The sequence below is a fragment of the Ornithorhynchus anatinus genome, chromosome 20 (assembly GCF_004115215.2).
Source record: "Ornithorhynchus anatinus isolate Pmale09 chromosome 20, mOrnAna1.pri.v4, whole genome shotgun sequence".
Lineage (NCBI taxonomy): Eukaryota > Metazoa > Chordata > Mammalia > Monotremata > Ornithorhynchidae > Ornithorhynchus > Ornithorhynchus anatinus.
Genome location: NC_041747.1, coordinates 2,892,752 through 2,919,980, shown reverse-complemented (window position 1 = coordinate 2,919,980; position 27,229 = coordinate 2,892,752). Strand labels below are relative to the sequence as shown.

Below are 27,229 nucleotides of genomic sequence, written 5' to 3'. Positions count from 1 at the left end.
GGTAAGCGCTCAACAGATACGACTGGATGAATAAATACCCGCTCGACTCACCCCGGGTGAGTCGGATGTGACTCCGGGAGCCGGATGTGAACCCGCCGACGGGACTGCCGGCCGTGCCGCCTAAATCCGCCCCGGGCTCGGCTTCCCCGGGGCGGGGTGGCAGGGAGGGAGACGGGCGCTCCCGGCCGGTGATTCGGGGGGCGGGGGGGCGGCCCCCGCCCCCCCAGGTTTCCCCGAGTCGGGGCCGGGAGCGGAGAAGCGGCACGGTGTAGTGGGTAGGACGCGGGCCCGTGAGCCAGGAGGTCATGGGTTCTGAACCCCGGCTCCTCCACGTGTCCGCTGTGTGACTCTGGGCGGTCACTTCACTCCTCTGTGCTTCAGTCACCTCACCCGTAAGGGGGGGATCAAGGTCACGAGCCCTAGGCGGGACGGGGACTGTGTCCGACCCGATTTTCTCGTCTCCGCCCCGGTGCTTAGTACAGTGCCCGGCATATACTGGTAAGTGCTGAACGAATACCATTATTAATCATTATCATTATTACCACTACTTACCGACTTCATCCCTGATGTTTGCGAGCTGGGCGGACAGCTCTCTCTCTTTCTCGAGGGCGCTTTGGCTCTGGAAAGACAAATAACACCAAGGGTCCCGGTTTAGCCCCGACAAGCCTGCGCCGCCGACGCGACTCAGCCGGTCCGGCCTGCCTCGCCTCCGCCGGGAACGCTCCGCCCTCTCCCCCGTACAGAAGCCTGCCGCGGAAGCCAGGCGCGGTGGCCCCTTCAAACACGCCCGGCTCCGGCCCGGAGAGAGCGAGCGGCGTGGCTTGGCGGAAGGAGCCCGGGCTTGGGAGTCGGAAGGCTTGGGTTCTAATCCCGGCTCTGCCACCTGACCTCGGGCGAGCCGCTTCTCTGTGCTTCAGTTACCTCGTCCGTAAAATGGGCATGAGGACTGTGAGCCCCACGTGGGACAACCTGATCGCCTTGTATCTTCCCCGGCGCTTAGAAGAGTGCGCGGCCCATAGTGAGCGCTTAACGAATACCGTAATTGTTATTATTATTACAAGCCACGACCGTCGCGATGACATCGTGAACCTGCGTCGACGGCAGTATTTTACAGATGTGCGAACTGCCCTTGCCCTCATCTGAATTTGAAAATAATTTGATTTTCTGCTCAGTTTGTGTTTAATGAGCATTTGAGTTGTCAAGGGGGAGAAATACGTGGCCCGGTAGAAAGAGCCCCGGCCTGGGAATGCTCCCCCATCAGAATGGCAGTTTTCGTGGGCCGGGAAAGGCTCATCTGCTCCGGTACGCCCCAAATCCTTGTACGGGGCACCACGGTCGATCAGTGGCATATATCGAGTGCTCACTGACCCCAACAGGTGTTGAAATAAATCCTTCTAGGTGATTTCTAAGCCTGAAAATCCAACCGGAAAAAGAAACAGTAATATCTGCCCCCGGATCCCCAAAAGAGACAGTCGCATTAAACGGTCAGCCTTGGCCCAGAAGAGTGTGAGCTCCTTGTGGTCAGGGAGCCCGTCCACCAATTGCCCTGGCCCTGCACACGGCAGGCTCCCGGTCAAAGCCGCCGCCCGCGGTGCCACCTGGGGAATCTGCCGGCCCGCAACACGACCGTCCGGCGGGGACCGCGGGCCCCGCCGTGGTCCACCGCCAAGGCGGGCTTGTGTTTCTAACGGTCGCGGTGCTGGAGAAACGGGCCGGGTCGGGGCGGACTCCCGCGTGGCACGGCAGGCCGGGCACCCGATCGGACGTGGGCTCCCCCACCGTGACCCGCTCCAGGTCCGCTGGGGTGGGCGGGCTCGGGCAGCGCGTCGTCCCCACCGCGTAGGGGAGGCCGAAGGGGAGGGGGTGGCCAACTGCCGGGAGCCGGCCCCGCTCCGCCCCCTCGAGCCCCCGGGGCCCCCGGCGAAGGACGGACGGGCTTCTCGCCTTGGGCCGGCCGCCTCGGCCCATCACGGGTCCGGGCAGCAAAGACGCAGGCTGGCGGGCTGCCTGGAAGCGCTCCCAGCCAACCTCTCTCTGAATTGGCTGCAGCGGCAGGCCATTTGTCACTGGCTTCCCGTCTGGGGGGGGGGGGGGGGAGAGGGGGGAGGCGGAAGAGAGGTCTCCGGGGGGCGGCGGGGGGACCGTTCCTTCTTGGACGTTCGGCCCGACGGCTTCGGTGAGGAGGGGAGGCCTCTCGGTCGTCAGCCACGGCGTCCCCACTGAGCGCTGTAGTATTGCGAAGCGCTTACGCTGTACCGAGCACTTGGGGGAGCACCAAAGAAGCAAGAGACACGTTTCCGATCCTCGGGGGGGGGGGGGGGCTACGGGCAGTGCCGAGGTCGAGTTTGTGACATGACGGTCTTAGGAATTACAACCCTTGGGAAAGGAAACGGAAGGTTGTCCTTTTTCCCCGGGGAATCCCTCCCCGGAATGGAAGCTTCCGGGGTATCCGGGTATTCCTGCAGCACGGTTCGGATGGAAAGATGACTAACGACGGGCCCTTTCGCATTAGGGGATGCGCTTCACCGCGGGTGACTCCCACCCCCAAATTCCACCCAAGAGGGCCGGCACGTCGACCTGAGGATTCCCCATTTGCAGTCGGTTCTGCCATCGGCTTAGCCGACCGGAGGCGATTCACTCATCTGTCTGATGACCTGGCACCTACCTCGTGCTTAACGCGACGCCGGGCGCGTAAACTGAGGGCCTTTTACAGCCCGGCACTAAACGACCCAAACGTTTCGCCCAAGAAGACCCGAGCCGGGTGCCCTCTGGGGGCTCTGGGAAATTCACCAGCAAGCCTGGATTAAGCAGAAATTCGCCAGGGATCCATTTCCCCACGGTCGGTCGACCGTGGGCGCTGCAGCCTAGTGGAAAGCGCACGGTCCCAGGGGTCAGAGGACCCGGGGGCTAACCTCGGACAAGTCACGTCACTTCTCCGCGCCTCACTGTCCTCCGCTGGAGAATGGGGATGAAGTCACCCGTTCTTCCCCTTAGACTCGAGCCCCACGTGGGACAGATCGCGTCCAACCCGATCATCTCGCCTCGGCCCCGGGGTTTAGCACGGTACCCGGCACGTCGTAAGCGCTTCACAGATACCATCGTTACGACGGAGTTCGCTGAGCGCCAGCTCCGCGCTGAGAGTTTAGGGGGTAAGAGAACTAGTAGGCGTCGTCCCCACCCACTGGGAGTTTACGACCGTGCGGGGGGGGGGGGGAGACCGGACCGACTCGGTTACAGGCAAGGAGGGAAGAATGGAAAGATGGGTCCGTGGACGAGACGGACCGCAGAGCGACAGCCTGCAGGTCCACGGGTCCGGGAGTGCAGCGGAGGTGGTCGTGGGGGCCGGGGAACGGGACCCGGGGAGGGGAAAAGCCAGCGGGCTGGTCTCCCCTGGGGAGGTGGGGCCTGCTGTCTCCGGGACAGTGTATTGGCCCCTACTGGAGATTCCTCCGCTGGGCTGGGCTAGGTGCCACCTCGGGCCTCCTGGCGGGCACCACTGAGTCACAGGACCTATATTTTTCCCATTCTTTTTTTTAAAAAAAGAACCCCTTCCACCTCCAGACACGTACACGCACGCGAACCGAAATCCGAGGCTCACAAAATCCTCGCCTTCTCCGGAAGAGTGATTCTGCAGCCGCGCTTCGAAAACCGAGCGGTTCAAGAGCGGACCCCTCGGCTCTCCGCCCTCCCTACCCCCTCCACCCCCGGTGGCGAGAACCGTTTTCAAGGCGGGGACTGCCAGGGAATCGCTGCTCCTTTTCCGTTTTAACTACTGTGCGAAACTTCTGGCTTCTCTTCCACCCCCCTCAAACACAGAGGCAGCCCCGAGGATTCCGTCCACTCTCTCACACGACGCAGCGAGGGCCGGGACCGAAAGGGAAGGAGGGTCCTCGTTAACGGAAATGTTTCGGGTTGTCGTCCCCCCCCCCTCTCGGCCTCGCGTTTTCCCTCCCCGTCCCGCCTCGGCCCGCGGTACCTGAACCGACAGCCGGCAGTTTACATCTCTCATCTCTGCCTCTGTCAGAAAGTTAACCTCTAATGGAGTATACGCCTCAGACAGGTGTTCCCGCCCTACATTTCTGTTGAAGAGACGAAATCCGCGGGCTCGTTCCCAACCGGTCCGAGCCCCCAGATGTGGGCAAGCCTTCGGGAATCGGAAGAATGGGAAGTGTCGCACTGTGCCGGGTTACCTCGGGCACCCCCCTCCTACCGTACCCTCGCTCTTCTCCCGCCACGGCCCGGCCCGGCCCGCCCGCCCGGGTCCAGGCCCCCTAACGGTTCTCTCTCCTCCCCCTCCCCCTCCCCCCGGTTTTCCCAAATCATCGACACCAGCGGGCCGTGCCCGGGCTCGGGAGCGACGGCCGGGGACAGCGGCGGGGGGTGGGCACCGCCGGGGGGCACGTGGCCGGTGCCCCCCGCACTCTTAGGGCTCCGGGGACCCCCCCACCCACCATTTCGTAAGGGCTGGAGTGTTGGGGGGAGGAAGGGAGGCCGGGGAAGGGGGGGGACACCGCTCGGACCTGCCGCGGGCACCGCGCGCCAGGATGCTCCTCTCCCCCAACAAAGCGCGGCCCCCTCCCCATCCCTCGGCCTTCAGGGTGCGAAGCGGAGGGGGAGGAAGGGGGTCCGGGGGTGGAAGGATGGGGGTCCGGGGGTGGGAGGGAGGGGATCGGGGGTGGGAGGGAGGGGAGCCGGGGTGGGAGGGAGGGGGCCCGGGGGTGGGAGGAAGGGGGCCCGGGGGTGGGAGGAAGGGGGTCCGGGGTCGGGGGGGAGGTGGGGGTGGGGAGGTACCGGCTGGTGCGGGCAGCGGCCCCGGCGGCAGAGGTGAAGCTTGCGGCAGCTGAGCCCCATCCCCGGGGGCCGGAGGGAGGGCCGGAGGACGGGCCGGAGGGGGTGGGGGCGCACGGTGCCCGGCCCCCGGCCCCGGGGAGCGGCCCCGGCAGCCGGCCCGGGGGGAGGGGACGGGAGGGAGGTCGAGGCACGGGGAAGGAGGAGAATGGGGAGGGGAGGGGCGAGGAGGAGATGGAGGGATGGAGGGGGCGGAGAGAAGAGGAGGCCGGGGGCGGGGGGAGGAGGAGGAGGAGGAGGAGGAGGAGGAGGAGGCCTCGGTGGGCCCGTCCCCCTCCCCGGGGGGCATCCCTGGGTCGGGAAGCCGCCAGGGTTGGGGTGAGCGGTGCGGCCGGGCCCGGGGCTTGGCCGCAGGCGGCTCCCCACCCTTTCCACGGGAAACAAAGCCAGCATGGACAAAGCCCTTCCCTGACCCGGCCTCGGCCCTGGGGGGCTGGGGGAATAGGAGGCCTGGAGGCTGAGGGCCTGGACCGTGAAGCCCTTGTGGGCAGGGATCGTCTCGTCGGCAATTTGTACTTTCCAAACGCTTAGTACAGCGCTCTGCACACAGTAAACACTCAATAAATAAGACTGAATGAATTAACGAATGAATGGAGGCTGGGGGGGGGGCTGGGGGCTCGGAAGCCGGAGGCCTGGACCCTTGGGAGCCGGAGGCCTGGTGGATGGGGGGCTTGAGGGCCGCAAGTCCGGACCGTGAGGCCTCTGCGGGCAGGGATCGTCCCCGTTGGGAGACTGTACTTTCCGAGCGCTCGGCACAGTGCTCCGCACACGGTAAGCAAGCAGTAAATACGACCGAACGAATGAGCGAATGAATGGGGGCCGGGGGGCCCGGGGGCCGGGCTCACTGGTAACCCCCCGGCACAGACGCCGGCAAGTCGCGGAGCGGGGTGGCGACGGGGACCCGCGTCCCGGCGGAGCTCCGGACCCCCCGGCTGCGGCCGTGGGGTGGGCGCGGATCGTGCGGCGCCGGGTCCCTTCGGGGCTCCCCCGCCCTCCGAACGGGAGCCTTCGGAACGACCGAGGGGCCCGGCCCCGCCGTCACCTGACCTGGAAATGCTCAGGACAGTGCTCTGCACGTGACAGGGGCTCAATCCAGACCACTATCCTCCTCCCCATCCGGGTCCTCCCTGGCCGCTCGGCCAGCTGGGCCACCGGGGCCCTCCTCCCGAAAACGCCGTCCCTCCTAGGCTGCTCCCACACGGGGCTCTCCTGGTTGGCCTCCCTCGGCGGCTCCCGCTAGGCCTCTTGCCCTGGCCCTTCCTTCTCTCTCGCCCCTCGTGAGGGTCCCTTGAGGCTCGGTTCTGAATCCTCTTCTTCATTTGGATTCGCTCCTCGGGGAGCTTATCTGCTCCCAGGCTTTAACTCCCACCTCTAAGGGAAGGCTTCCCAGATCCACCCCCGGCCTCGCCCTCCTCTCTCCCCGTCCCCGCCGTCTCACGTCTCCTCCGGCCCTCGAGCCGTCTCTACCTAGATATCCGCTCCAGATCCACGTGTCCCAGACCGAACTCATCTTCCCTCCCGACTCCCCTCCTCCTGGCTTCGCCGTGACCGTCGGCGACCCCACCGTTCTCCATCTCTCGAGCCCACAGCCTTGGCGTTATCCTTGACTCCTCTCTCCCTTTCAACCCCTCTCCTCCCACCCCCGTCCCCGTTCAGTCACCCGTTCCTGCAGATTCTCTCTCCGCGACATCTCTGGGACCCACCCCTTCCCCTCCACCCCGGTGCCGCCTTGTCGATCCGCGCTCGTCACTTCCCTCCTCGACACCTCGCCGACCTCGACTGTATTTCATTCATTCGTTCGATAGTATACGCTGAGCGCTTACTATGTGCGGAACACGGTACTAAGCGCTTGGAATGGACGGCTCGGCGACGGATAGAGACAATCCCTGCCCGATGACGGGCTCACGGTCTAATCGGGGGAGACAGACGGACAAAAGCGAGACAACGTAATCGCGACAGATAGAATCAAGGGGATGGACACCTCATTAACAAAATAAATAGGGTGATATTTAGTGCTTACTGTGGGCAAAGCACTGTCCTAAGCGCTTGGGCGTGTGCAAGAGAATAACATCACCGAATTGGTAGACATGTCCCCCGCCCAGTACCGAGCTGGAAGGTACTATTTTATTATTAATGATAATAATAATACTTGTATTACCTCGGATGCCCAAGTTTGTTCTTTTACCGGAGCTGTATGCCGAGTTCAGATTACCCCTAGACTCTAAGCTCACTGTGGGCAGGGAATGTGTCTGTTATACGATGATATCGGACTCTCCCCAGCGCTCAGTACAGTGCTCTGCGCACAATAAGCGCTCAGGAGATACGATTGCTTGCTTGATTGATTCCAATTCCCCCCGCCCGAGCCCTTGCAAATCACGTCTCTCATTACAGCCTCCCACAGCACTGAGAGCACAAGAACTTGGCAGCCAGCTCTCCTGGATGGAGTTTTCGGGAAAAACTGCTAGGAAAAACAGCAGTTTTTCCTACAAGCCCCAACTGAAACTCCAGTCGAACCCTCTAGACTCTCTCGTACTGTACTCTCCCCGCGCGTTTAGTACAGTGCTGTGCACAGAGTACGCGTTCAATAAGTACCAGCGATGGATCGCGTGAACGATTGAACCCCGGCCGTCTCGAGCGGTGTGAGGGAGTCGATCCCGGGGCCCGACGTGGGCCAGACGGACAGATTCCCTGCCATCCCAGCATGTCTCAGGGCCACAGGCCAGATTACCTCCCCACTCTGGGGCCGCAGCTGGGGGAGGAGCCCAGAGCGGTCAATCAGGACACGTTACATCATCCCAGATTCCCCCCCCCCCCCCCCCCCCCCGAGCCTGAAACCGAAAGGGACCCTCTGAGTTGGGGCGAACAGATCCAGCGCCCACCTAAACCCGCCGTTCGGTGCCCAGCTGGCACGTCAGCCCTCCGCCAGGCTGGATTCAGCGGCCACAGCCTGAACCGACGCCATCGGTGTGAAGAACGAAACAAATACGTCCCCCCCCCCGCAAGGGATGTCCCCTGGAGTTAAGTCACAGATGATTTTCTTGCACATGGACCCGCACCCGTCGGCCAGACACGACCCTGGCTTTGGTGAAACAGCCTGATCTGACCCAGTGGACAAGGAAAAGCCACGGGTTTCGAGAGGGTTGCTTTCCCTCGCTTAGGGGCAACCTACCACCTTCACGTCCCGAGGCAACGAATCAACCGACAGTAGCCGCCGGGCAACTACTGTGCGCAGACCGCTCTACTGACAGCTCAGAGTAGATGCGGCCTAGTGGATAGAGCACGGGCCTGGGAGTCAGAAAGACCTCTGCCACTTGTCTGCTGTGTGACTCTGGGCGAGTCACTTCACTTTTCTGTGCCTCACTTACCTCACCTGTAAAACGGGGACTGAGACCGTGAGCCCCACGTGGGACGGGGACTTTGTCCGACCCGAATTTGCTTGTCTCTGCCCTAGCGCTTAGTACAGTCCCTGGCCCACAGTAAGCTCTTAAATACCACAATTTTATTGTTATTGTTATTATTGAGAAGACATGTTCCCCACCCACATTCTAGTCTAGCTGGCAGGAATAAAAGAATTTACAGAGAAGGAAGACGTGCCCGGGTCCAGCCTTCAATTTTCATCTTTGGTAAAAATTATAGGCGCAGAGAACTGTACTAAGCGCTAGGGAGAGAATAATAAGAGCTGGCCCGACACGACACAAACTTCAATAATGCCTCCGAGGGCAGTGTCAACAATCACTCCGTCCCTCAGGGAGCGCAGCACCTCAGATTTTGCTCGTCTCCCTTTTTAATCTCCACATATTCGAACGGTCGACTTCTGTAGGGCAGAAAGAGAGCAGCAGAGAATAGTTCCTTACTTGTTTTTTGTTTTTCCCTTGCTCTCCAAGCACGACCTGGCAAGCACCCTGCAAACTCTTCACGCATAGGTCCCTTGAGCTCGGTTTCACTGACAAGAAAGTTGGGCCTCAATTATGTGTAGTTTTATGGGGGGGGGGAGAGGGCACCCCTGATTATCTTGTATCTACCTCAGTGCTTAATACAGTGCTTGGCACGCAGTAAGCGCTTAAGAAAATCCCCACCTCCCCCACCACCACCAAACAAGGCACCTGCAGAGCAAGGGGAGGGTCTGGACACTAACTGCTTCACCCAGTTAGTTCACCTAAATATTAGTATATTTAGGTGAAAATAATTCACCTGAAGAATATTTTCCTGACTGCACTTTTCATTTTCTATCTGTAATTTATACAACTGCCTGTCTGCCCCTCCCTACCCACATTCCCCTCTAGACTGAAAACTTCTCCAAGGCAGGAATCACGTCTCCTAACTGAAAAACTAAGTGTTGAGAAGTAAGGTGGTCTAGTGTAGAGAGGACAGGCCTGGGAGTCGGAAGGACCTGGGTTCTAATCTCGGCTCTGCCTCTTGTCTGCTGTATGACCTGGTGCAAGGCACCTCTCTGGGCCTCAGTTACTTCATCTGTAGAGTGGGGATTAAGACTGTGAGCCCCACGTGCGACAGGGGCTGCGTCCCACCTGATTAGCTTGTATCTACCCTTGTGCTTAGTAATAATAATAATTATGGTATTTGTTAAGCGCTTACTATGTGCCAACCACCGTTCTAAGCACTGGGTAGATACAAGGTAATCGGATTGTCTCACACGGGGCTCACAGTCTTAATCCCCATCTTCCAGATGAGGTAACTGAAGCACAGAGAAGTTAAGTGACTTGCCGAAGGTCACACAGTTGATAAGTGCTGTCGCCGGGATTAGAACCCACGACCTCTGACTCCCGAGCCCAGGCTCTTTCCTCTGAGCCACGCTGCTTCTCTAAAGTGATGATGATAATTACGGTATTTTCATTCATTCATCCATTCAATAGTATTTATTGAGCGCTTACTATGTGCAGAGCACTGTACTAAGCGCTTGGGATGAACAAGTCGGCGACAGATAGAGACGGTCCCTGCCGTCTGACGGGCTTACGGTCTAATCGGGGGAGACGGACGGACGAGAACGATGGCGATAAATAGAGTCGAGGGGAGGAACATCTCGTAAAAACAATGGCAACTAAATAGAATCGAGGCGATGTACAATTCATTAACAAAATAAATAGGGTAACGAAAATATATACAGCTGAGCGGACGAGTACAGTGCCGTGGGGATGGGAAGGGAGAGGGGGAGGAGCAGAGGAAAAGGGGAAAAAGAGGGTTTAGCTGCGGAGAGGTAAAGGGGGGGTGGCAGAGGGAGTAGAGGGAGAAGAGGAGCTCGGTCTGGGAAGGCCTCTCGGAGGAGGTGAGTTTTAAGTAAGGTTTCGAAGAGGGAAAGAGAATCGGTTTGGCGGAGGTGAGGAGGGAGGGCGTTCCGGGACCGCGGGAGGACGCGACCCGGGGGTCGACGGCGGGACGGGTGAGACCGGGGGACGGCGAGGAGGTGGGCGGCGGAGGAGCGGAGCGTGCGGGGTGGGCGGTGGAAAGAGAGAAGGGAGGAGAGGTAGGAAGGGGCAAGGTGATGGAGAGCCTTGAAGCCTGGAGTGAGGCGTGCCGAGCACTGTTCTAAGCGCTGCGGTAGATACCAGGTCATCGGGTTGTCCCACGTGAGCCTCCCAGTTTAATCCCCATTTTCCAGATGAGGTAACTGAGGCACAGAGAGTTTCAGTGGGTTGCCCAACGTCCCACAGCAGACAGGCGGCAGAGCCGGGATTGGAACCCACGTCCTCTGACTCCCAAGCCCCTGCTATTACCGCTGAGCCACGCTGCTTCTCTAGTACGGTGCCTTGCATATAATAAGCACGTAACCAAAAAAATTAAAAACCGCTGTACTCTCCCACACGCTTAGCACAGTGCTCTGCACTCAGAAGGCAGTCAGGCAATGCTACTCTGAATCCTGATGGCAAGGAGTGGGAGATGAGGGAAAGGGATCGGGCTTTAGACTCCCCCTTTCACATCTGCCCGACGGCTGCTCCCCAAATCCCACCTCCTCCAAGGGTCCTCCCCCGATTAGGCTCCACCTGCCCAGCCAGGCAGCCAGCTTACTGGCCAGTATTTACTGGGCGCTTACCGTGTGCAGAGCACTGTACTAAACGCTTGGGAGAGTGCAATATAACAGACACATTCCCTGCCCACAGTGAGCTTAGAGTTTAGAGGGGGAGCGAGAGATTAATATAAATAAATTACAGATCCGTACGTAAGTGCCGTGGGGCTGGCGTGGGCGATGATCAACGAGAGCAAGTCGGGGGCGACGCAGAAGGGAGTTGAAGGAGAAGAAGAGGGCTTAGGGAAGGCCTCTCGAGGAGATGCGGCTTCAAGAAGGGTTGACGAGGGGAAGAGTAATTGTCAGGTAGGAGGAGGGAGGGCGTTCCTAGCCGGGGCAGGACGCGGGCAAGAAGTCGGGGGCAAGATAGAGCAGAACGAGGTACACTGAGGATATTAGCATCAGTGGAGCAAAGGCCAGGCACTGTTCTAAGCACTGGGGTAGGCACAAGGCAACCACATTGACCACAGTTCTTGTCCACCTGCACTACCACGGGTGGGCATGACTGACCGACCGTTGGCTGGACCTGGAGATTTTTCTTTCTCAGTGCTATTCAACTGCAAATTTCCCATTTTCCCTTCTGTTTTCCTCTGCTGTCCGATTTTGGCTTTGAGGACCGATAAGTGAGCAATCCCACTTTCAAAATGTAGCTATTTTTAGAATTTGGCAATGCCCTAAAAACAGCAGAGGTGGAAAAACCAAACCCTAAGGGTCTGGGCTGGTTCTAGGGGCCCGGGGTTCCCAATTCCCCTCAGGAGAAAGACAGAACACTTTTGCCGCACTCCTCCAAGATTTAAGATGCAAATCAAAATGCTTAACGCCTGTGTGCAGCGGGGGCTCCTACCTGACATAATTATAGCCTCGATGATCCAAATGAGGGCAATTTGACCCAGATCCTCCAACAGTGACAGGCTCTCCTATGACTCGGAAGCCGGTGGAATTATACTGAGTCTGCAGAAAGTAACGGAAAATCTATCGGGCAGAGTTCAAAGAAAGAGGGAAAAAATACCTAGAAAAAAATCTTGGATTTTAGCAGAAAGAGCTGAGAATATGCTGTAGGAGCTGTAGTTGCTATCCTGAAGAAAAGATGGCTGGGGGGGGTCCTTTTGCAGAGGAGAAGCGACACGATCTGGTGGAGAAGCGACACAGAGAGGCCTGGGAGTCACAAGGACATGGGTTCTAATCTCCGCTCTGCCATTTGTCTGCTGTGTGACCTGGGGCGAGTCGCTTAACTTTTCTGTGCCTCAGTTCCCTCGTCTTTAAAGGGGGGGATTAAGATTGGGAACCTCATGTGGAACAGGGACTGTCCCCCCCCAGTCTGATTGGCTTGTCTCTACCTCAGTGCCTGGCCTCATAAATAAGCGCTTAACAGATGTCTTTAAAAAAAAAAAAAGGAAATGAGTTTTCCACGGCCCGTCTAGAAATAAAGCCCCCCCGTGAGGGTGGGAGCCAGGAGGCTGAGGAAATCGACTCAATCGCTTCTTGCGGCTGAACTGGTTTTTTAGGAAAGCTGCCCAGGATCGCCAGTTCCAGATCCTGACCGGAAGATGGCCCTCTCGCCACACGAGAATTCCCGGTTGGAGTTGGGAGCGGGATGGGGAGGGAAAAGGGGGATGAATCCAGGTCGGTTTTCACCCAACATTGGATTTGGGCAAGGCCGGCTTGCCTGAACAGGTGGAGCAGCTCCTGCTTACCAGGTTGAGCTCTGGTCCACCAACCGGGAAAAAGAGCCCGAGTCTGGGGGACGGCGGTTTGCGCCGCTTCATCTGTGCTCCGGGCCTCGGCCTTAGCAGGGTGGCGGGGCCGGTGCCCGTGGGCACAGAGCCGCTCTCCCCTGGGGAAGGAAGGCGGGGCACGGGGCGCCGGGATTAGACTTCCCCTCGGAAGGAAGAGGAATAGGGCCGGCCCCGGGTTCGGCTGAGCAAAGGAAACGAACCCCTTGTTCCCTGGAAAATAAACCCCTCCGCCTCGCCGGGGAGTTTCCTTGAGAGCAATACAGCTTATGTGGCAAAATGGAGACCCCTGATTGTGTGGTGGGGGGGGGGGAAGTGGAGTTTGCTGCCAGTTACTATGCCACAGCTAAACTGATACATCTCTCTCGCTCCGTCTCTCTCACACACCCGCACACACTCACACCCACCCGCACAAATGCCGCATACGTGTATAGAGCCGTTCCTTCCGACACCACGGCTCCCGCCGCGGGAAAACCCTCCCCGATTTCCTAACGGCATCGCAGCTAAAACCCAGAGCGGAAAGACGACCCGTCACTGCCACCTCACTGCGGCTTCGGGCTTTGACTGGGGCTCCTGGAGAAGCGGAGGGCGAAGGAACACCCAACCTTCCCGGGGAGAGGAAGGCCCGCCTGGGCCAGAAACGACACCAGCGAGGGGAGGGAAGGCGGCTCTCTAACCGGTGAGGCGGGACGGGGACGACGAGGCCTAGCTGGGTAGGCCTCACTGGGGTTTGGTTATCTTCTCTTGAACTCGGTGCCTGCCGATCACCCAAACCGTGGCAACAGGACACGCGCAGCCAAGTACCCCCTCATCCCCTCGACCCTCTTCCCCTCTAAACCCCCGCACCTCCTAGGCCGCCTCCTCCAAGGGACTCCCGGACTGGGGAGGGGCCGCAGCCGCACCAGGGCGAAGCTCCAGGAGTCCTGACCACAGTCGCTCGCTTACCTTCCCGAAGAAGTGCTGGGTGGACACGGCGAACACCTCGAAGCCTCGGACGGCCCTTCTCAGCTCCCCCTGGACGCGGCTGAGTCGCCGGTACTGCTCCGCACACCTGTCCTGCAGCCGCTGGACGAGCTGCCTCTCGGCTTCCCGCGCCTGCGCGTCCGGCGGGGCGGGAGAGCCGTCTCGCGGGGCCGTGGACCTCGCTTTCGGGTGGCCTGCGGGGAGGAGGAAAGCCATCATCCGGGGCTCCGCCGTGCCCGACCCTCCCAACCGAGCCAAACGCGTGCACCTGACGATGACCTCGTCGGCAGGCCCGAAGTCCCGGGCGGCTCTGTCTGGAGCTTGTGGACGAGCGGCCGGCTTCTAGCCCACCAGCCCGCACCTGCTCTCTCTCCCAGTCCCAGAAGGGTCACCCTCAATATGCCTGTCAGTACGCCTGTCAGTATGCCTGTCTACTCTCTGCCTGGCCCACACCTCCTCAGATGGCCCCCTGAGAAAGCATCGGAGGTCACTGACGGCTGGTAAAAGCTCAGTCGCCACCATAACGTCGGCAGTCCCGCCCTGCCCCGCAGCGGATGTCACAACAAACCCAAGGGGCCCTCCCCAGGGGATAGACCTCCTCTTCCTCCCAGAAACAAGGGTGAACTGCCACAATTCCAAAGCGATGTCCGCCTGAAGGCCTCCTCGTGGCTCTTCCAATCCCATCGGAGATATCTCTCACAAGGGAAAGGACGAGTTTGGCGGCGAGCAAAGGAAGCTGGGAGTGAGCCCCAGGAGGACTGTGGGTCTGGCAGTCCGTTAAAACGCTAGCCTCCATAAACTCCTGATCTCCTTTCGCCTTGGGGAAAGAGGAGCCCGGCCCGTCGCGCTCCGATGGTTATCCGCGACGCTTTCTCCGTCCCGGCATCAAATGTGCCGCCCTACATTATCCCCGTCCTCAGGGGATCCGTGGATTGGGGCCGGGAAAGTACAGCTGAGAAGCTGCTTGAGGTAAAATATAGCCGCGATCCCAAGAGTAATGATGCTCGCGACTTTCTTCCTAAGCCCGTTTTAGTCAACGGTTGATTTTTCTTGCAAAGAGTTATGCTCTTCCAATGAAACTGCCGGGGGAAGCGGTCACTAAAGCCGGGTTGGAGTCTAGTAGACCGGCCTTTCATCCCCTCCAGAGGCCACAAAGCGGAGGCGTCCCGGTCACGCCCCATTAAAGCCGTGCGCGGGCCCGGCTTCGGATCCGTCCGTCGCGCCCCAACTCCCTTCCGCCGCCACGGCGGGAAGTCCGGGCCGCCTTCGATAAATACCTGGCGAGTGGAGCTTGGGGCTCGGTGCGGCGAACCTCTTTGGGGAGGAACCCGCCGTCTTACTGGCTTCGGGATCTTTCTGGGCTTCTTTCTTCAGTCCTGTTGGTTAGAGAACCGAACGAGAGGCCGTCAGAGGACGGCATGAGCTTTCTGGGGGAGAAAAGACGGCAGAGGATTAAACCGACGAGGCAGCGGGGCAGAGGCTGACTGACACCCGAGCGGAAGTTTCGGAGAAACAACCGGGAGGTTGGCCCCGGGACCAGCGGCTGTTCGGTGGCCTGGGCCTCCACCTGCTCGCCTGGAAAGAACAGGAAACGGGGGCGCACTAGTCACGTTCTTTCCGAGGGGCCGCTGACCGCTATCCCAACTCAGTTAAGAGAGACCAGCTCTCCTGAGCACCTGCGAGGCAACCTGGGAGTGGACAACCCCTTCTGGCCACCCGCCGGCCCCACCCATGGCGCCCTTGCAGCTGGCAGAGAGCTGTTACTGGGGCTCCAGGTTGCGGGGGGCTCCAGGAAGCGACCAGTCTCCCTTCACCCCACAGTCCGTGGGGACAGTCCCCCCACACACAGGACAGTCCCACCCTACACAACTGGCCTAATGGATAGAACAAGGGTCTGGGAATCAGAAGGACCTGCGATCTAGTCCTGGCTCCACCACTTGTCTGCTGTGTGACCTTGGGCAAGTCACTTCACAGGGCCTCAATTACCTCACCTGTGAAGTGGGCATTAAGACTGTGAGCCCCACGTAGGACGGACACTGTGTCCAACCCGACTACCTTGTATCTACCCCCAAACTTGGAACGGTGCTTAACGGATCCTATTAAAAATAACCAGGAAGTGTCAAGGGTTGCTTTGGACACGGCTACTGCCCTGGGCATGCCCCCACTCTGCGGCCTTGCTGCCTGCCACCAACTATTTTTGATGGTATTTGTCAAGCACTGTTCTAAGCACTGGGGCGGGCACAAGTCAACAGGTCAGCACATAGAGCTTCTGACGAGGCAACCGGAATGTGACCCCGAAGCGGCGAGAGATAAAGCCAGAGTGCCCTCTCCTGCATTTAAAGGCTCCACTCTTCCTGCATATGGCTTTTATTCCCGGAAGACGCTGGGAAACGGAGGCCCCGGGTTTCTAGGAAATCGAGTTCCTCGGCAGCAGGAGCGCCAGGAGTCGGCTTCCTACTTCTTTGTCCCTGGAGTCAGTTCCACCTCCAGGACCGGAAGCGTCTCGCAACCAGGTTCGGCCGCTACCGAGGGAAGAGGTGATAAGACACGAAAGGAAAAGTCAAACGAAACCTCCCTGAGGAGACTCTTGACACACATTCACACGGCAATCAGATCCGGGGTTTCGCGTCGGTTTTCCTCCCTCAAAGTTGCCGTCATGCTTCACGGAACTTCTGTAAGGTAAATATTCGCCATCTCCGCAGTGCCTTCCAACCCATCTGCCCAGTCCTTTACCAGAAATCTTCCTTCCTGCCCAGGGACCCCTTCTGTTCTCTCTCTACCCACCCTCACAGAACTTTTCCAATCACTACCGTCTCTCATCTCGCCCTAAGTTTCCTAATACCCTTCCATTTCCCCTACCTGTCTATCATTTTAATATCGGCCTCCCTCTATAGGCTGTCCGTCCCTCGTGGGCAAGGATCCCGTCTACCAACTCCACGGTACTGTACTCTCCCAGAGCAGTGCACGTGGTAAGCACTGAATTCATCCCACTGCCTTAGCTGATTGATCTCGCCGCCTGGCCCCCGTATTTTTCTCCCTCTCGCTTGCTTTGGGTTAAACCGAAGCTCCATCTCGATGGCCTGAAAATCCCCTCACAGCCAATTCATTTTCGGGAGATCAGACTTCCCGGATGGCTAAAACTACTGCAACTCCAGTCCAGAACGGCTCAGACATAACCCACGAGTGCCACATATTCAATAATAACGGTCCTTGATAAGTGCTTTCTATGTGCTGTGCTAAGCATTGGAGTATCCCTATTCCACAGGGGGCTCGCAGTCTAAAGGGGAGGGAGAGCAGGTAGGGAATGCCCATTTTATCGATGAGGAAACTGAGGCACAAAGTTAAGAGATTTGTCCAAGGTCGTAAGGTAAGCAAGCGGCGGAGCTGGGATTAGAAGTCGGGTCAGAGGACTCAGTCTCAGACCCGTGCTCCTCCCACTAGGCCGTGCCGCTTTTTGTTCCAGACGTCTGAGCCGACAACCTCGAAGAGCCTCTCTGGGGCTCGTTCTCCTTCCTGGGGGAGAGGGGACCGGCTGACTGACCACCGCAGAGGGCTCAGAGATTTGCGTGGAGGATTAGCCCCGACAGGCGGGGTGAGCGACAGGTGAGATAAGCGGCAGCGGCGGCAGCCACCTTTTGTCGTTGCCTGCTGAGCGGGGGCTGCGAGGACCTTAAACCCGCTCGCTCCAAAGGCTGGACATGAGCTATCTGGCGCTCACAGAGCCCGGTTTAAGGCAATCTGCTCCAGGGCCAGGGCGCTCCTGACCGAAGCGCCAACGCCATCTCAAATTAAAGCCGGCGTCCACCCCGGGCCACCTGATAGGGTCCAGCAACCTGATAGGGTCGGCCGGGAGCGTGTCTGAAAGCAGACACCGGGACGGATTAAAGGGACAGAGGGATGGCGCCTTCTCTTCTTCTCTTTTGCACGAAGTTAAAGATACTGAACGAGAACTCGAGGGAGATTAGTATAGGAGCTTAACCTCAACACGACAGGCTGGAAAATCCCACGGGATACCTAGCTCCCAGGACGAATGAGGGAGGGAGAGGACAGATGGAGAAAATCATTAAGGTGGGACCAGAAGGGACCTACCAACAGCCTAGCGTTGAAGACCCATAAAGCTGCTCCAGAGAACCCCAGAAAGCTCTGGAGCCCAGAGAGGATTGCGCAGTGCTTCACGAGCCCCCCGATCTCTCCAGGTAGGGACAGCCACATAAACCCCCTTGCTTCCCCCGCTCGCCAACTCCCTCTCCTTCCTCCTCCTCCTCGCCCGCTCACCTTCTGACTGGGCCTGGTTCTTGACCCTCCCACCTCTGACGCTAGAACCCAGGTCCTCTGCCTCCCAGGCCCGTGCTGTTTCCGCTAGGCCACGCTGCTCCTTGGCAGCGGGACTCGAAAGGAGAACGGACCACTGTGGCCATAATTATAGTGGTATTTGTCAAGCACTTACCCTGTGCCAAGCACGGTGCTAAGCCACCTGAGGTGCCATGCCCACCCTCCCCCAGCCCGAGTTCGAAACACAATCAATACGTCCAAAGGGGCATCTAGGCCCCCGGCGAGGGGCTCGGTCCCTTGCAGCTGGCCAGGACGGGCCACCCCCGAGGACGAGGCGATCCGAAGCTGAGGAAATGCGGCAAAGGAAGTAGGAGACGGGGCCTTGGCTACAACTTCTGAGGCAATTTCGGCCACAGTCAAAGGCACGGAAAATGGGACGCTCCCGGACCCGCCGGTGTCCCGGCCCAAACCTGGCGAGGAGAGAGCCGGGCCTCGTCTGCCTGCCCACCCTCTACCCACTGCCAGGAAACCTTGGAGAAACACCGGCAAGGAGAGCCAGCACCCCGTGGGTGCCAGGAGATGCTGCCAGTCACCGGCTAAACACTGAGGGGGACAGCGAAGGTTGGAGACGGTGAGGCTTAAAGCCCTATGCTCGCCTTCCAGCTGGCGCGGGAGCCCCCGGCGACATCACCACAGTGTGCAGAACAGCCCCCCTTCTCCAGCGCCGCTACCCGCCACGGTGCGCAGGCTTGCCGAAGCCGAGGCCGCCGGAGGTCCAAATGGAGACCCGACGAGGAGAGGCAGCGGGGCTGGGAGCCAGGACCCCGGAGTTCCAATTCCAACTCGGGCCCCTTCCCGCTCACCTCGGGCCAGTCGCTTCACCTCTCTGGGCCTCCGTGCCCTCATCTGTAAAATGTGGATACACCACCTGCCCTCCCTTCGTCTTAGGCTGTGAGCCCCAGGTGGGATTTTGTCCGATGCGATTACCTTGAGTCTGCCTCAACGCTCAGCGGGGTCCTTGGCTCCCAAGAAGTGCTTGAAAATATTACAATTATTAGGAAAGGCTAGTTGCATGAATACCTGAGGGTACTCAGGTAGTTTTAATTATGCCATAATGGTTCCTTGGTCTTTACTTTTTTCCAAGTGGTGATTCGGTACCGTAGCTGATCGTGCGCTGATAGCAGCCTGTTGCGGGGCGAAGAGGGGCGGGGATAACGTAGAGGACCGAAAGAGGGGGACCACGGGAGGAAGTAATAAGGTAAGATTAATAACGTTGGTATTTGTTAAGCGCCTACTATGTGCCGAGCGCTGTTCTAAGCTCTGGGGTAGATACGAGGTAATCGGGTCATCCCACGTGGGGCTCACAGTCTTCACCCCCATTTTACAGATGAGGTAGCCGTGGCACAGAGAAGTTAAGTGACTCGACCAAGGTCACAGAGCTGACAAGTGACAGAGCCGGGATGAGAACCCACGACCTCTGACTCCCGAGCCCGGGCTCTTTCCACGAAGCCACGCTGCTTCTCGGGGAAGGAGGTGAGAGGAGAGGGAAGGAGGAGGAGGAAGGAGGAGATTTTCTGTCCGTACAACTTCCCGTGGTGACAAATTCCATACATTTACCACCCTCCCCGCCTCTCCTCCGCCGCCCTTTGCCAGCTGGTTTCCAGCCACTCGCTTCCCCTGGAACAAAACCTTTCCTTCCCTTCAGCCTGCTGTGTGGGGTCCGTGGCATTTGAGGGGCGTCGCGAAGTGGCGGGTGGGCTTTCACCCTTCGGAAATGAAAGGAGAGATTGCTTTCTCGCTATCTCTGCCCTCCTCCAAGTTCCCCGGGCGGTGCCTTTCACCGAGATGGAGGGAGGGAGAGATAGAGGGATGAAAGAAGGGAGGGAGGGAGGCCGAGAAGGAGGGAGGAAGGGCTTGACCTGGGTCCATATCGCTCGTGGTGTTGACGGCCGTTCCCTTCGCATATTCCACCCTTCCTGCTAGTAACACATGGGGCGTCAGAGAGATCTGGGACTGTGTCCTCATAATGGGAATTCTTACGTCAACGAGCGACGGTTCTGACTGGTCCCCTGGCCCTTGTCCACATTACAGCGGACGATCGGGCTGAACGCAATCTCTTCCCTCCCTTCCCCGTCGATAAATTACGCAAGCCCCTCTCTGATGGGAAAAGCCTCTCTTTGGCAGCCTCAAAACCTTACGCTTAAACGACCAAAGGTACGAACCGAGCCCAGGCCGAGCGCGGGAGTAGGCTCTCGGAAGAGGGCCCTAGAAGTTGGAGATGCGATCCTGGGCCCGGAGGAGCCGACCAGCTTCTCTGTGCAGAGCGCTTTGCTGAGTGCGAGGAAAACGACCCCTTCTCCCCACCCACCCCCTCCCCTGCGGCACGAAGACGACAGGTGGCTCAGGGGCCCGAGGTAGACTGACAACACCTCTCCCTGGACGGCCCCTCTGGGCAGGGGGTCTTACCAGCGGGGATGACGGTGGTTTTGGGAGCCGGGAGCAGGCTTCTCCGGGGGGCCGGCGGGTTGCAGGGTCCGGGCGGTGGCGGCCGGCCGACTCCCTTGGCCACGTCTCTCGGGGGCCCGGTTGTCCGGGGGGTGGGCTGCTCCTCGTTTCCAAAGGCCGCCCCTGAAAGAAGCCAACCTCTCATCAGCCACGGAGCGAAGACGGGGGAGAAGGGAAGACGGAGATGCACACTCCCTTCTCTGCGCCCACCTGGGGCCGCCGGCCGCTGACACCTCACCACTCGCCCCGTGAGGCTCTGGCCTGAATGTCTCTCGCCCTCTCTCCCTCCCTCTCCAACCTGTAGTATTTACTGAGTGCCCATTGTGAGTAGAGCACTATTAAGCGCTTGGTACAGTGCTCTGCACATAATAAGCACTCAAAAAATACCACTGAATGTTACCAAGTGCTCACTGGGAGCAGAGCACTGTACTGAGCGGCCACAGGGAGCAGAGAAGGCCTTGGGGGTCTCTCTAGCAGACACGATCCCCCCAAGATTATTCGACTGATGGATTGACTGAGTCCCCAGAACAAACGGCATCGGTTCCTTCTCCCTTGTTGAAAGCCGTCTCGGACCCGGGCGGGATTCTGTTTGGTTTCTTACAGAAGAGCATCTGCTTAGAGTCCGGCAGGGTGCCTGTTCTCTTATGAGAACCAGCATAGCCTAGTGGACGGAACACGGGCCTGAAAGGCCGAAGGTTATGGGTTCTAATCCCGGCTCCACCACCTGTCTGCTGTGACTTTGGGCAAGTCACTTCACTGGGCCTCAGTTCCCTCATCTTTAAAGGGGCGATTAAGACTGTGAGCCCTATGTGGGACAGGGACGGTGTCCAACCAGACTTTGTTACCCTATTTATTTTGTTAATGAGATGTACATCACCTTGATTCTATTTATTGCTATTGTTTTAATGAGACGTTCGTCCCCTTGATTCTATTTATTGCTACTGTTTTTGTCCGTCTGTCTCCCCCGATTAGACTGTAAGCCCGTCAATGGGCAGGGACTGTCTCTATCTGTTGCCGATTTGTACATTCCGAGCGCTTAGTACAGTGCCCTGAACATAGTAAGTGCTCAGTAAATACTACTGAATGAATGAATGAATCTTATATCTACCCTGGTGCTTAGAACAGTGCCTGGTACTTAGTAAACCATTAGCAAATACCATATTCATTATTATTATTATTCTGTCTGCAGGGGTGGGGACATCAGGCCCAGGTCTTCCCTGAAGCAGGCAAACCCGGTTTCCCCACAGTTTTCCAACCCAGGGACTGTGTCCAACCCTATTTGCTTGTAACCACCCCAGTACTTAGTAACAATAATAATAATAATGATAATGTTGGTATTTGTTAAGCGCTTACTATGTGCAGACCACTGTTCTAAGCGCTGGGGGAGATACAGGGTAATCAGGTCATCCCATGTGAGGCTCACAGTTAATCCCCATTTTACAGATGAGGTAACTGAGGCACAGAGAAGTTAAGTGACTTGCCCACAGTCACAAAGCTGACAAGTGGCAGAGCCGGGAGTCGAACTCATGACCTCGGACTCCGAAGCCCAGGCTCTTTCCACTGATCCACACTGCTTCCCTGCAGTACAGTACCTGGCACATAATAAGCACTTAACAAATACCATAATCACTATTATTTATTACTTCCGCCAACGCATTTGACCTATGCAGAGAAAATTCGTGAGCACTCAGACGAAGCATTTCCTTGGACGCTGAACTTGGTGGGCTAAGAGCCCCCCGTCTGTTTCTCCGCAGACCGACTGGGCCGGGACCAATGTTCCGGGAGAGGCCTGGGACATCTTCCGCATCTGGATTCCTTGGGCTCTCTCCCAGTCACACTCCCAGTTTGTGTATCTGTTAATAATAATGTCGGTATTTGTTAAGCGCTTACTATGTGCCGAGCACTGTTCTAAGCGCTGGGGGAGATACAGGGTCATCAGGTTGTCCCACGGGAGGCTCACAGTCTTAATCTCCATTTTACAGATGAGGGAACCGAGGCCCAGAGAAGTTAAGAGACTTGCTCACAGTCACACAGCTGACAAGTGGCAAAGCCGAGATTCGAACCCATGACCTCTGACTGCCAAGCCCGTGCTCTTTCCACTGAGCCACGCTGCTTCTCTGTTAAGCACCGACTCTGTGTCAGGCACTGTTCTAAGCGCTGGGGTAGATACGAGGTAGTCAGGCTGGGCACAGTCCATGTTCCACGTGGGGCTCACAGTCTTCATCCCCATTTCACGGCTGAGATAACTGAGGCCCAGAGAGGTAAAATGACTTGCCCACAAATGGAGGAGCCAGGATTAGAACCCAGATCCTTCTGACTCCCGGGCCCGTGCTCTGTCCACTAGGCCACACTGCTCTCCCCCGACCACGCTCCTGGTTCCGGGGACTCCGCAGATGTAGTTTGCCCGGTTGTTAGCGAGCTCTCTGTCGGCACTGACGGTGAACCCCGGCCCTACGCGGGCCTGCAAGAATACCGTCATGCTGCCAGAAAATCACACCGACCCTCCCAAGCCCTCAGACGGCCCCTGTGCTTGGGACCCCGGTTCCACCTCCCTGTGGGGGACCCCATTCACTCCCACGGTGACCCCCATCCTACCCTCAGGCAACCCCCTCGCTTGGGACCCCAGATTAAGGTTCCTTAAGAAGGAAATCACTTCTCATTTACAGGGAAACACGGTTCAAATACTTTTTTTTTCTTTTACCCAATCCTCCGGTGGCCGACGTTGGTTCTCCTCGCTAAAATTTATTATCGTACGGGGAAGAGTTCAATTTAGAGATCTGGCAGCCAGCCACGCTGGCCAGCAATTCCTCTGTTAGATGGATGAGGTGTCAGGGGAAGTTATGTAATCTCTTCTGAGAGAGATCTTCGTTCTTCGGCCCTGTCCCCTCCCCACTCTCCCCTCCACCCTCCCCACTAAAAACATCTGTTCTTCCCCATTAGCAGGAGGGTCAGCTGGCAGCAGGAGTCCCTGGATGCTGAAGCCAACAATTATCTCCTGCTCCTGGAGATCCTAAGCCGGTCTCTTCACTCCTAGAGACCCTCACCCTGACCCTGACCCCTCGCTCCCAGATACCCTAACCCTGACCCCTCATTTCCAGAGTCCCTAACCTTGACCCCTTATTCCCAGAGATCCTACCCCTGACCCCTCATTCCCAGACAACCTAACCCAAACCCTGATCCCTCACTCCCAGAGACCCAAACCTAAGCCCCCGAGTGCTCTCTTCCACCGAGGCACAGCTGGACCTTGCAATCCTCAGAAATCGGGGGCCCTCACTCGCATAGACTGGTTGTGGGGAACCGCCATTTGGCAGCAATTTTTCCTCAAGAAACAGAATTTATGATTCTCCCCTTGAAAATCTCGAGCCAAACCATAGCTCTCCCCATCTTCAAAACCCTCCTGAAACCCCTCCTTCCTCCAGGATGCCTTCCGCGATTCGCTTTTCTCCTCCTGACTCCCGTCTCAGCGCACAGGCACTCACCACGCCACACAGCCCCGCTGTACGTACCTTGATTTGCACTCTCTACCCTTTAGGCACCAATTTATTCCCCTATATATTTTCCCATTCTATTTTTCCTCTTACTGTCAATTATTCTGAGTCTTGCTGGAAAGCTGCTTGAGGGCAGGGACCGTGTCTATCGTTGCCTGTTGAGCATTTGGTCCACGGTCCTGCCCCCAGAGGGTGTTCAGTTCGACAGACTGACGGTGGGGAAGGAAGAATGAACAAGGGAGCCGGCTGAAACCCCTCCGGGCGATACCATCCCCACGGCGGCGCAGACGTGTGGCTGCTTTTAGAGCTCTGGCCGTCAGTCGGGGCACCGGGGGCTGAAGGAAGATTCGGTGTGACATCCAACGATTTGGTAGAGCAAGATAAAAGGGAAAGGAACGGAATCCAAAGACACAGCTATAAAAATTTTGCCACCCCGCTGTTGGGGAAAGATGAAGCGAAACAGAACTCGTAAGAGAACCTGGAGGGCGGAGAAAGGAAACTCGAGCAGTAGTATTTACCCGCGTGGCTCGGTGACCTGACTCCAGGATCCGTCCCCGGCTGGGACGACACCAAACCAGAACAGTTTGCGCCCAGAAGGGCCTGGTCGGGCTCTAGCAGACCTGGGGGCAGGGGCTGGGGGCTACCGGAGCTCGGCCGCCTCGGAGGCCCCTCCGAGCCGGGAGAAGGCTCCGGCCAAGCCCTGCAATGCGTCTCTGAGCGCCGACTACCCTAGGGTCAAGGGTTTCCTATACGAATCGCTGTAATTATTAATGGGGGGGATCAGAAAGCTGATTCTAGTTGGGGGAAGGAAATGGGTCAAATCTTCCCACGGTGGAAATTGTTCATCAATATTTACACTCTTCTGAGATCCTCACAGCTCGGAACGACATAGCATAGTCTTGTAATATGCCTTAGGTTCTAAAAAAGTGTGGCGCTCCAATATTTATACAACATTTATAACGCACCAGCGCTATCCCTCCCATGCCAAGAAACTACGTGCAATTAATTTCACCTTGAAACAGGAGGCTTCACCTCAAACCTTAACATGCCCAAAACAGAACTCCGCCTTTTCCCACCCATATCCCATCCTCCTGCACACTTTCCCCTCATGCAGACAAGACCAGCATCCTGCCTGTCTCAGGAGCCCATAAACTTGACGTGATCCTCCGCTCATCTCTCTCGTTCAACCGTCGTGTTCAATCTGTCCCCAGATCATTTCGGTTCTACCTCCTCAACATCTCTAGAATCCGCCCCCTCCTCTCCTACCCAAACTGTTACTATGCGGAGCCAGGCACTTTTCATAGTCCACCTTAATTACTGCATCAGCCTCCTCTCTGACCTCCCTGCTGCCCACTCGCCCGCCTCCAGTTCGTATTTCAACACTATAAGCTGCTTGTGGGGCGGGATTATGTCTACCGACTCGATTGTACTCTATTCTCCTAGGTGCTTAGTACAGTGCTCTGCACACTGAAGCACTCAATAAACACAAAGGATTGACTGATACAGTGCTCTTCATAAGTGCCCGAAAAATACCACTGATTGACTGGATACATCACTCTGCTGCCTGGGTCATTTTTCTATAAAAAGGTTCAGTCCACTAAGGTAAGAAAACTGTGTCAAGAAATCATTTTCAGGCAGTATAATAACATTATTTAAAATGTTCGTATTTAAAACTCAGTGAAGAAATGCCAAACCTGTGATTTTGAATGACAATCATCTCTCACATCTGGGACCAAATACATGCACAGTTTCAAAAATGACATTTTAGCCAACGAAAATATGGAGGGTATTTTGTGAGTGCTTACTAAGGAGCCAAGCACTATGCCAAGCGTGGGGAAGATGCAGGTAGTCAGTTGGGACAGAGTTGATAATACCTAGTAAAATAGTCCATTTTTTAATATTCTCCTTTCCTCTCTGAGAAACAACATCCTGAATCCAAAAGTTCAAACCGAAGTAAAACGCTAATAGCCGTTCATCTTAATCTAGTCACATTTTAAAGGGAAGTGTTGGGTGTCAAACAGATTACAACTTGGAAATGGTAAAATTGAAGAGTGAAGTTGATGATACCCGATTTCCAGCTCTTGTCTACACCCACCCTCCGGGTTGTACTCTCCGCCCCTCCCAGAATGTGTCTCATCCTCGGCTCTCCTCCCTGGAACTCCCTCCCCATTCAAATCTGCCAGAACGCTAAATTTTCCAGCTTCAAATCCCACCTCCTCTGGAATGCTTTCCCCAGTTAACGGTTTTCTTTCCCTGTTTTTTTTCCCCCAAATGCCGAGTCATTTCCGATTCGTAGGGACTTTATGGACCTAATTCGTCCGGAATCTTTCCAGGTTCCTTCCAAATATCAGCTGGGCACTCTTGGACTCACAACCCCTTAGAACACTACTGGACCTTCTGAGAAGTCATCCTCTAAATTATTCACCTATCCAGATTTCCATTCTCATCTCCCTGCTTTTTCTAACTTAATCTGGGCTCACCATCCACATTACTTTACTCCTCCAAGGGCTTAGCGCAGGGCTCTGCACCCAACAGACGCTCAATCAATGCCCGTGACGGATTCATCGTTACGTTCCACTGCATCTCGTTATTGCTTTGAGTTCCCCAGACTTCCTGGGGCATCAGTGATGCCTACGGCTTCACCTTTCACCACTGTTTTCTCATCTGTGGAATGAGGTCGATCCTGCCAATCCACCTCTCGGTGCCCTGTGGAGGTAACTTCACGACTGGAAAGCATTTGAGCATTCAGAAGGCGGAGAGCCCTTATTATTTCCATCCATGGGAATGGAACCCTCCTGTGGATTAAAAATCGGTTCGGAGACGGAGAATTCAAATGGCCAATTTTGACTGAGGCTAATGGGATAGCTCCGGAATTCGAACTGAACATGTTAAATAATTAGTTGTAGGGGACAGGAGGCAGCACAGTGAAGAAGCTGACATCAAGAAATATGTAGGCTAGAAAAACTACAGAGAATTGCCCAGAGCTCCAGAGGGACCTAATCTTTCTTTTTTTTTTCTTTTACTGGTATTTAATAACGACTTCCTATATGCCAGGCACTGTTCTAAGCACTGGTGCCGATGGACACAGTCCACGTCTCACAAAGGGACCACAGTCTTAATTCCCATTTTACCGCTGAGGTAACTGAGGCACAGAGGAGTTAAGCGACTTGCCCAAGGTCACACAGCAGACAGGTAACGGAGCCAGAATTAGAACCCAGGTCCCTCCGACTCCCAGGCCCGTGCTCTATCTACTGGGCCGTGCTACTTTTCTAATAGACTGGTAGGATCCAGAAGTAGCCCAGCAGATCAATTTTAGCAAAGATCAGAGTCGGGAATAGTACAAAAAATAATTTTAGTGGCCACACACGCTGGTAAGTTGAAGGTAAAGAGGGAGAAGAAAG

The 27,229-nt window shown here is 57.0% G+C and overlaps 1 protein-coding gene across 1 annotated transcript in view; it reads right to left on the bottom strand.

The window, feature by feature from the left end:
- Positions 1–27,229, bottom strand: part of MTUS2 (microtubule associated scaffold protein 2) — a 79,907-nt gene that overhangs the window by 5,964 nt on the left and 46,714 nt on the right. Inside the window, exons 8-11 of the mRNA XM_029048531.2 lie at positions 20,302–20,463; positions 14,841–14,939; positions 13,546–13,757; positions 553–619 (exon numbers count right to left, since the gene is read on the bottom strand). Coding sequence (XP_028904364.1) covers positions 553–619; positions 13,546–13,757; positions 14,841–14,939; positions 20,302–20,463 — 540 coding nt within the window. The remainder of the gene's footprint in view (positions 1–552; positions 620–13,545; positions 13,758–14,840; positions 14,940–20,301; positions 20,464–27,229) is intronic.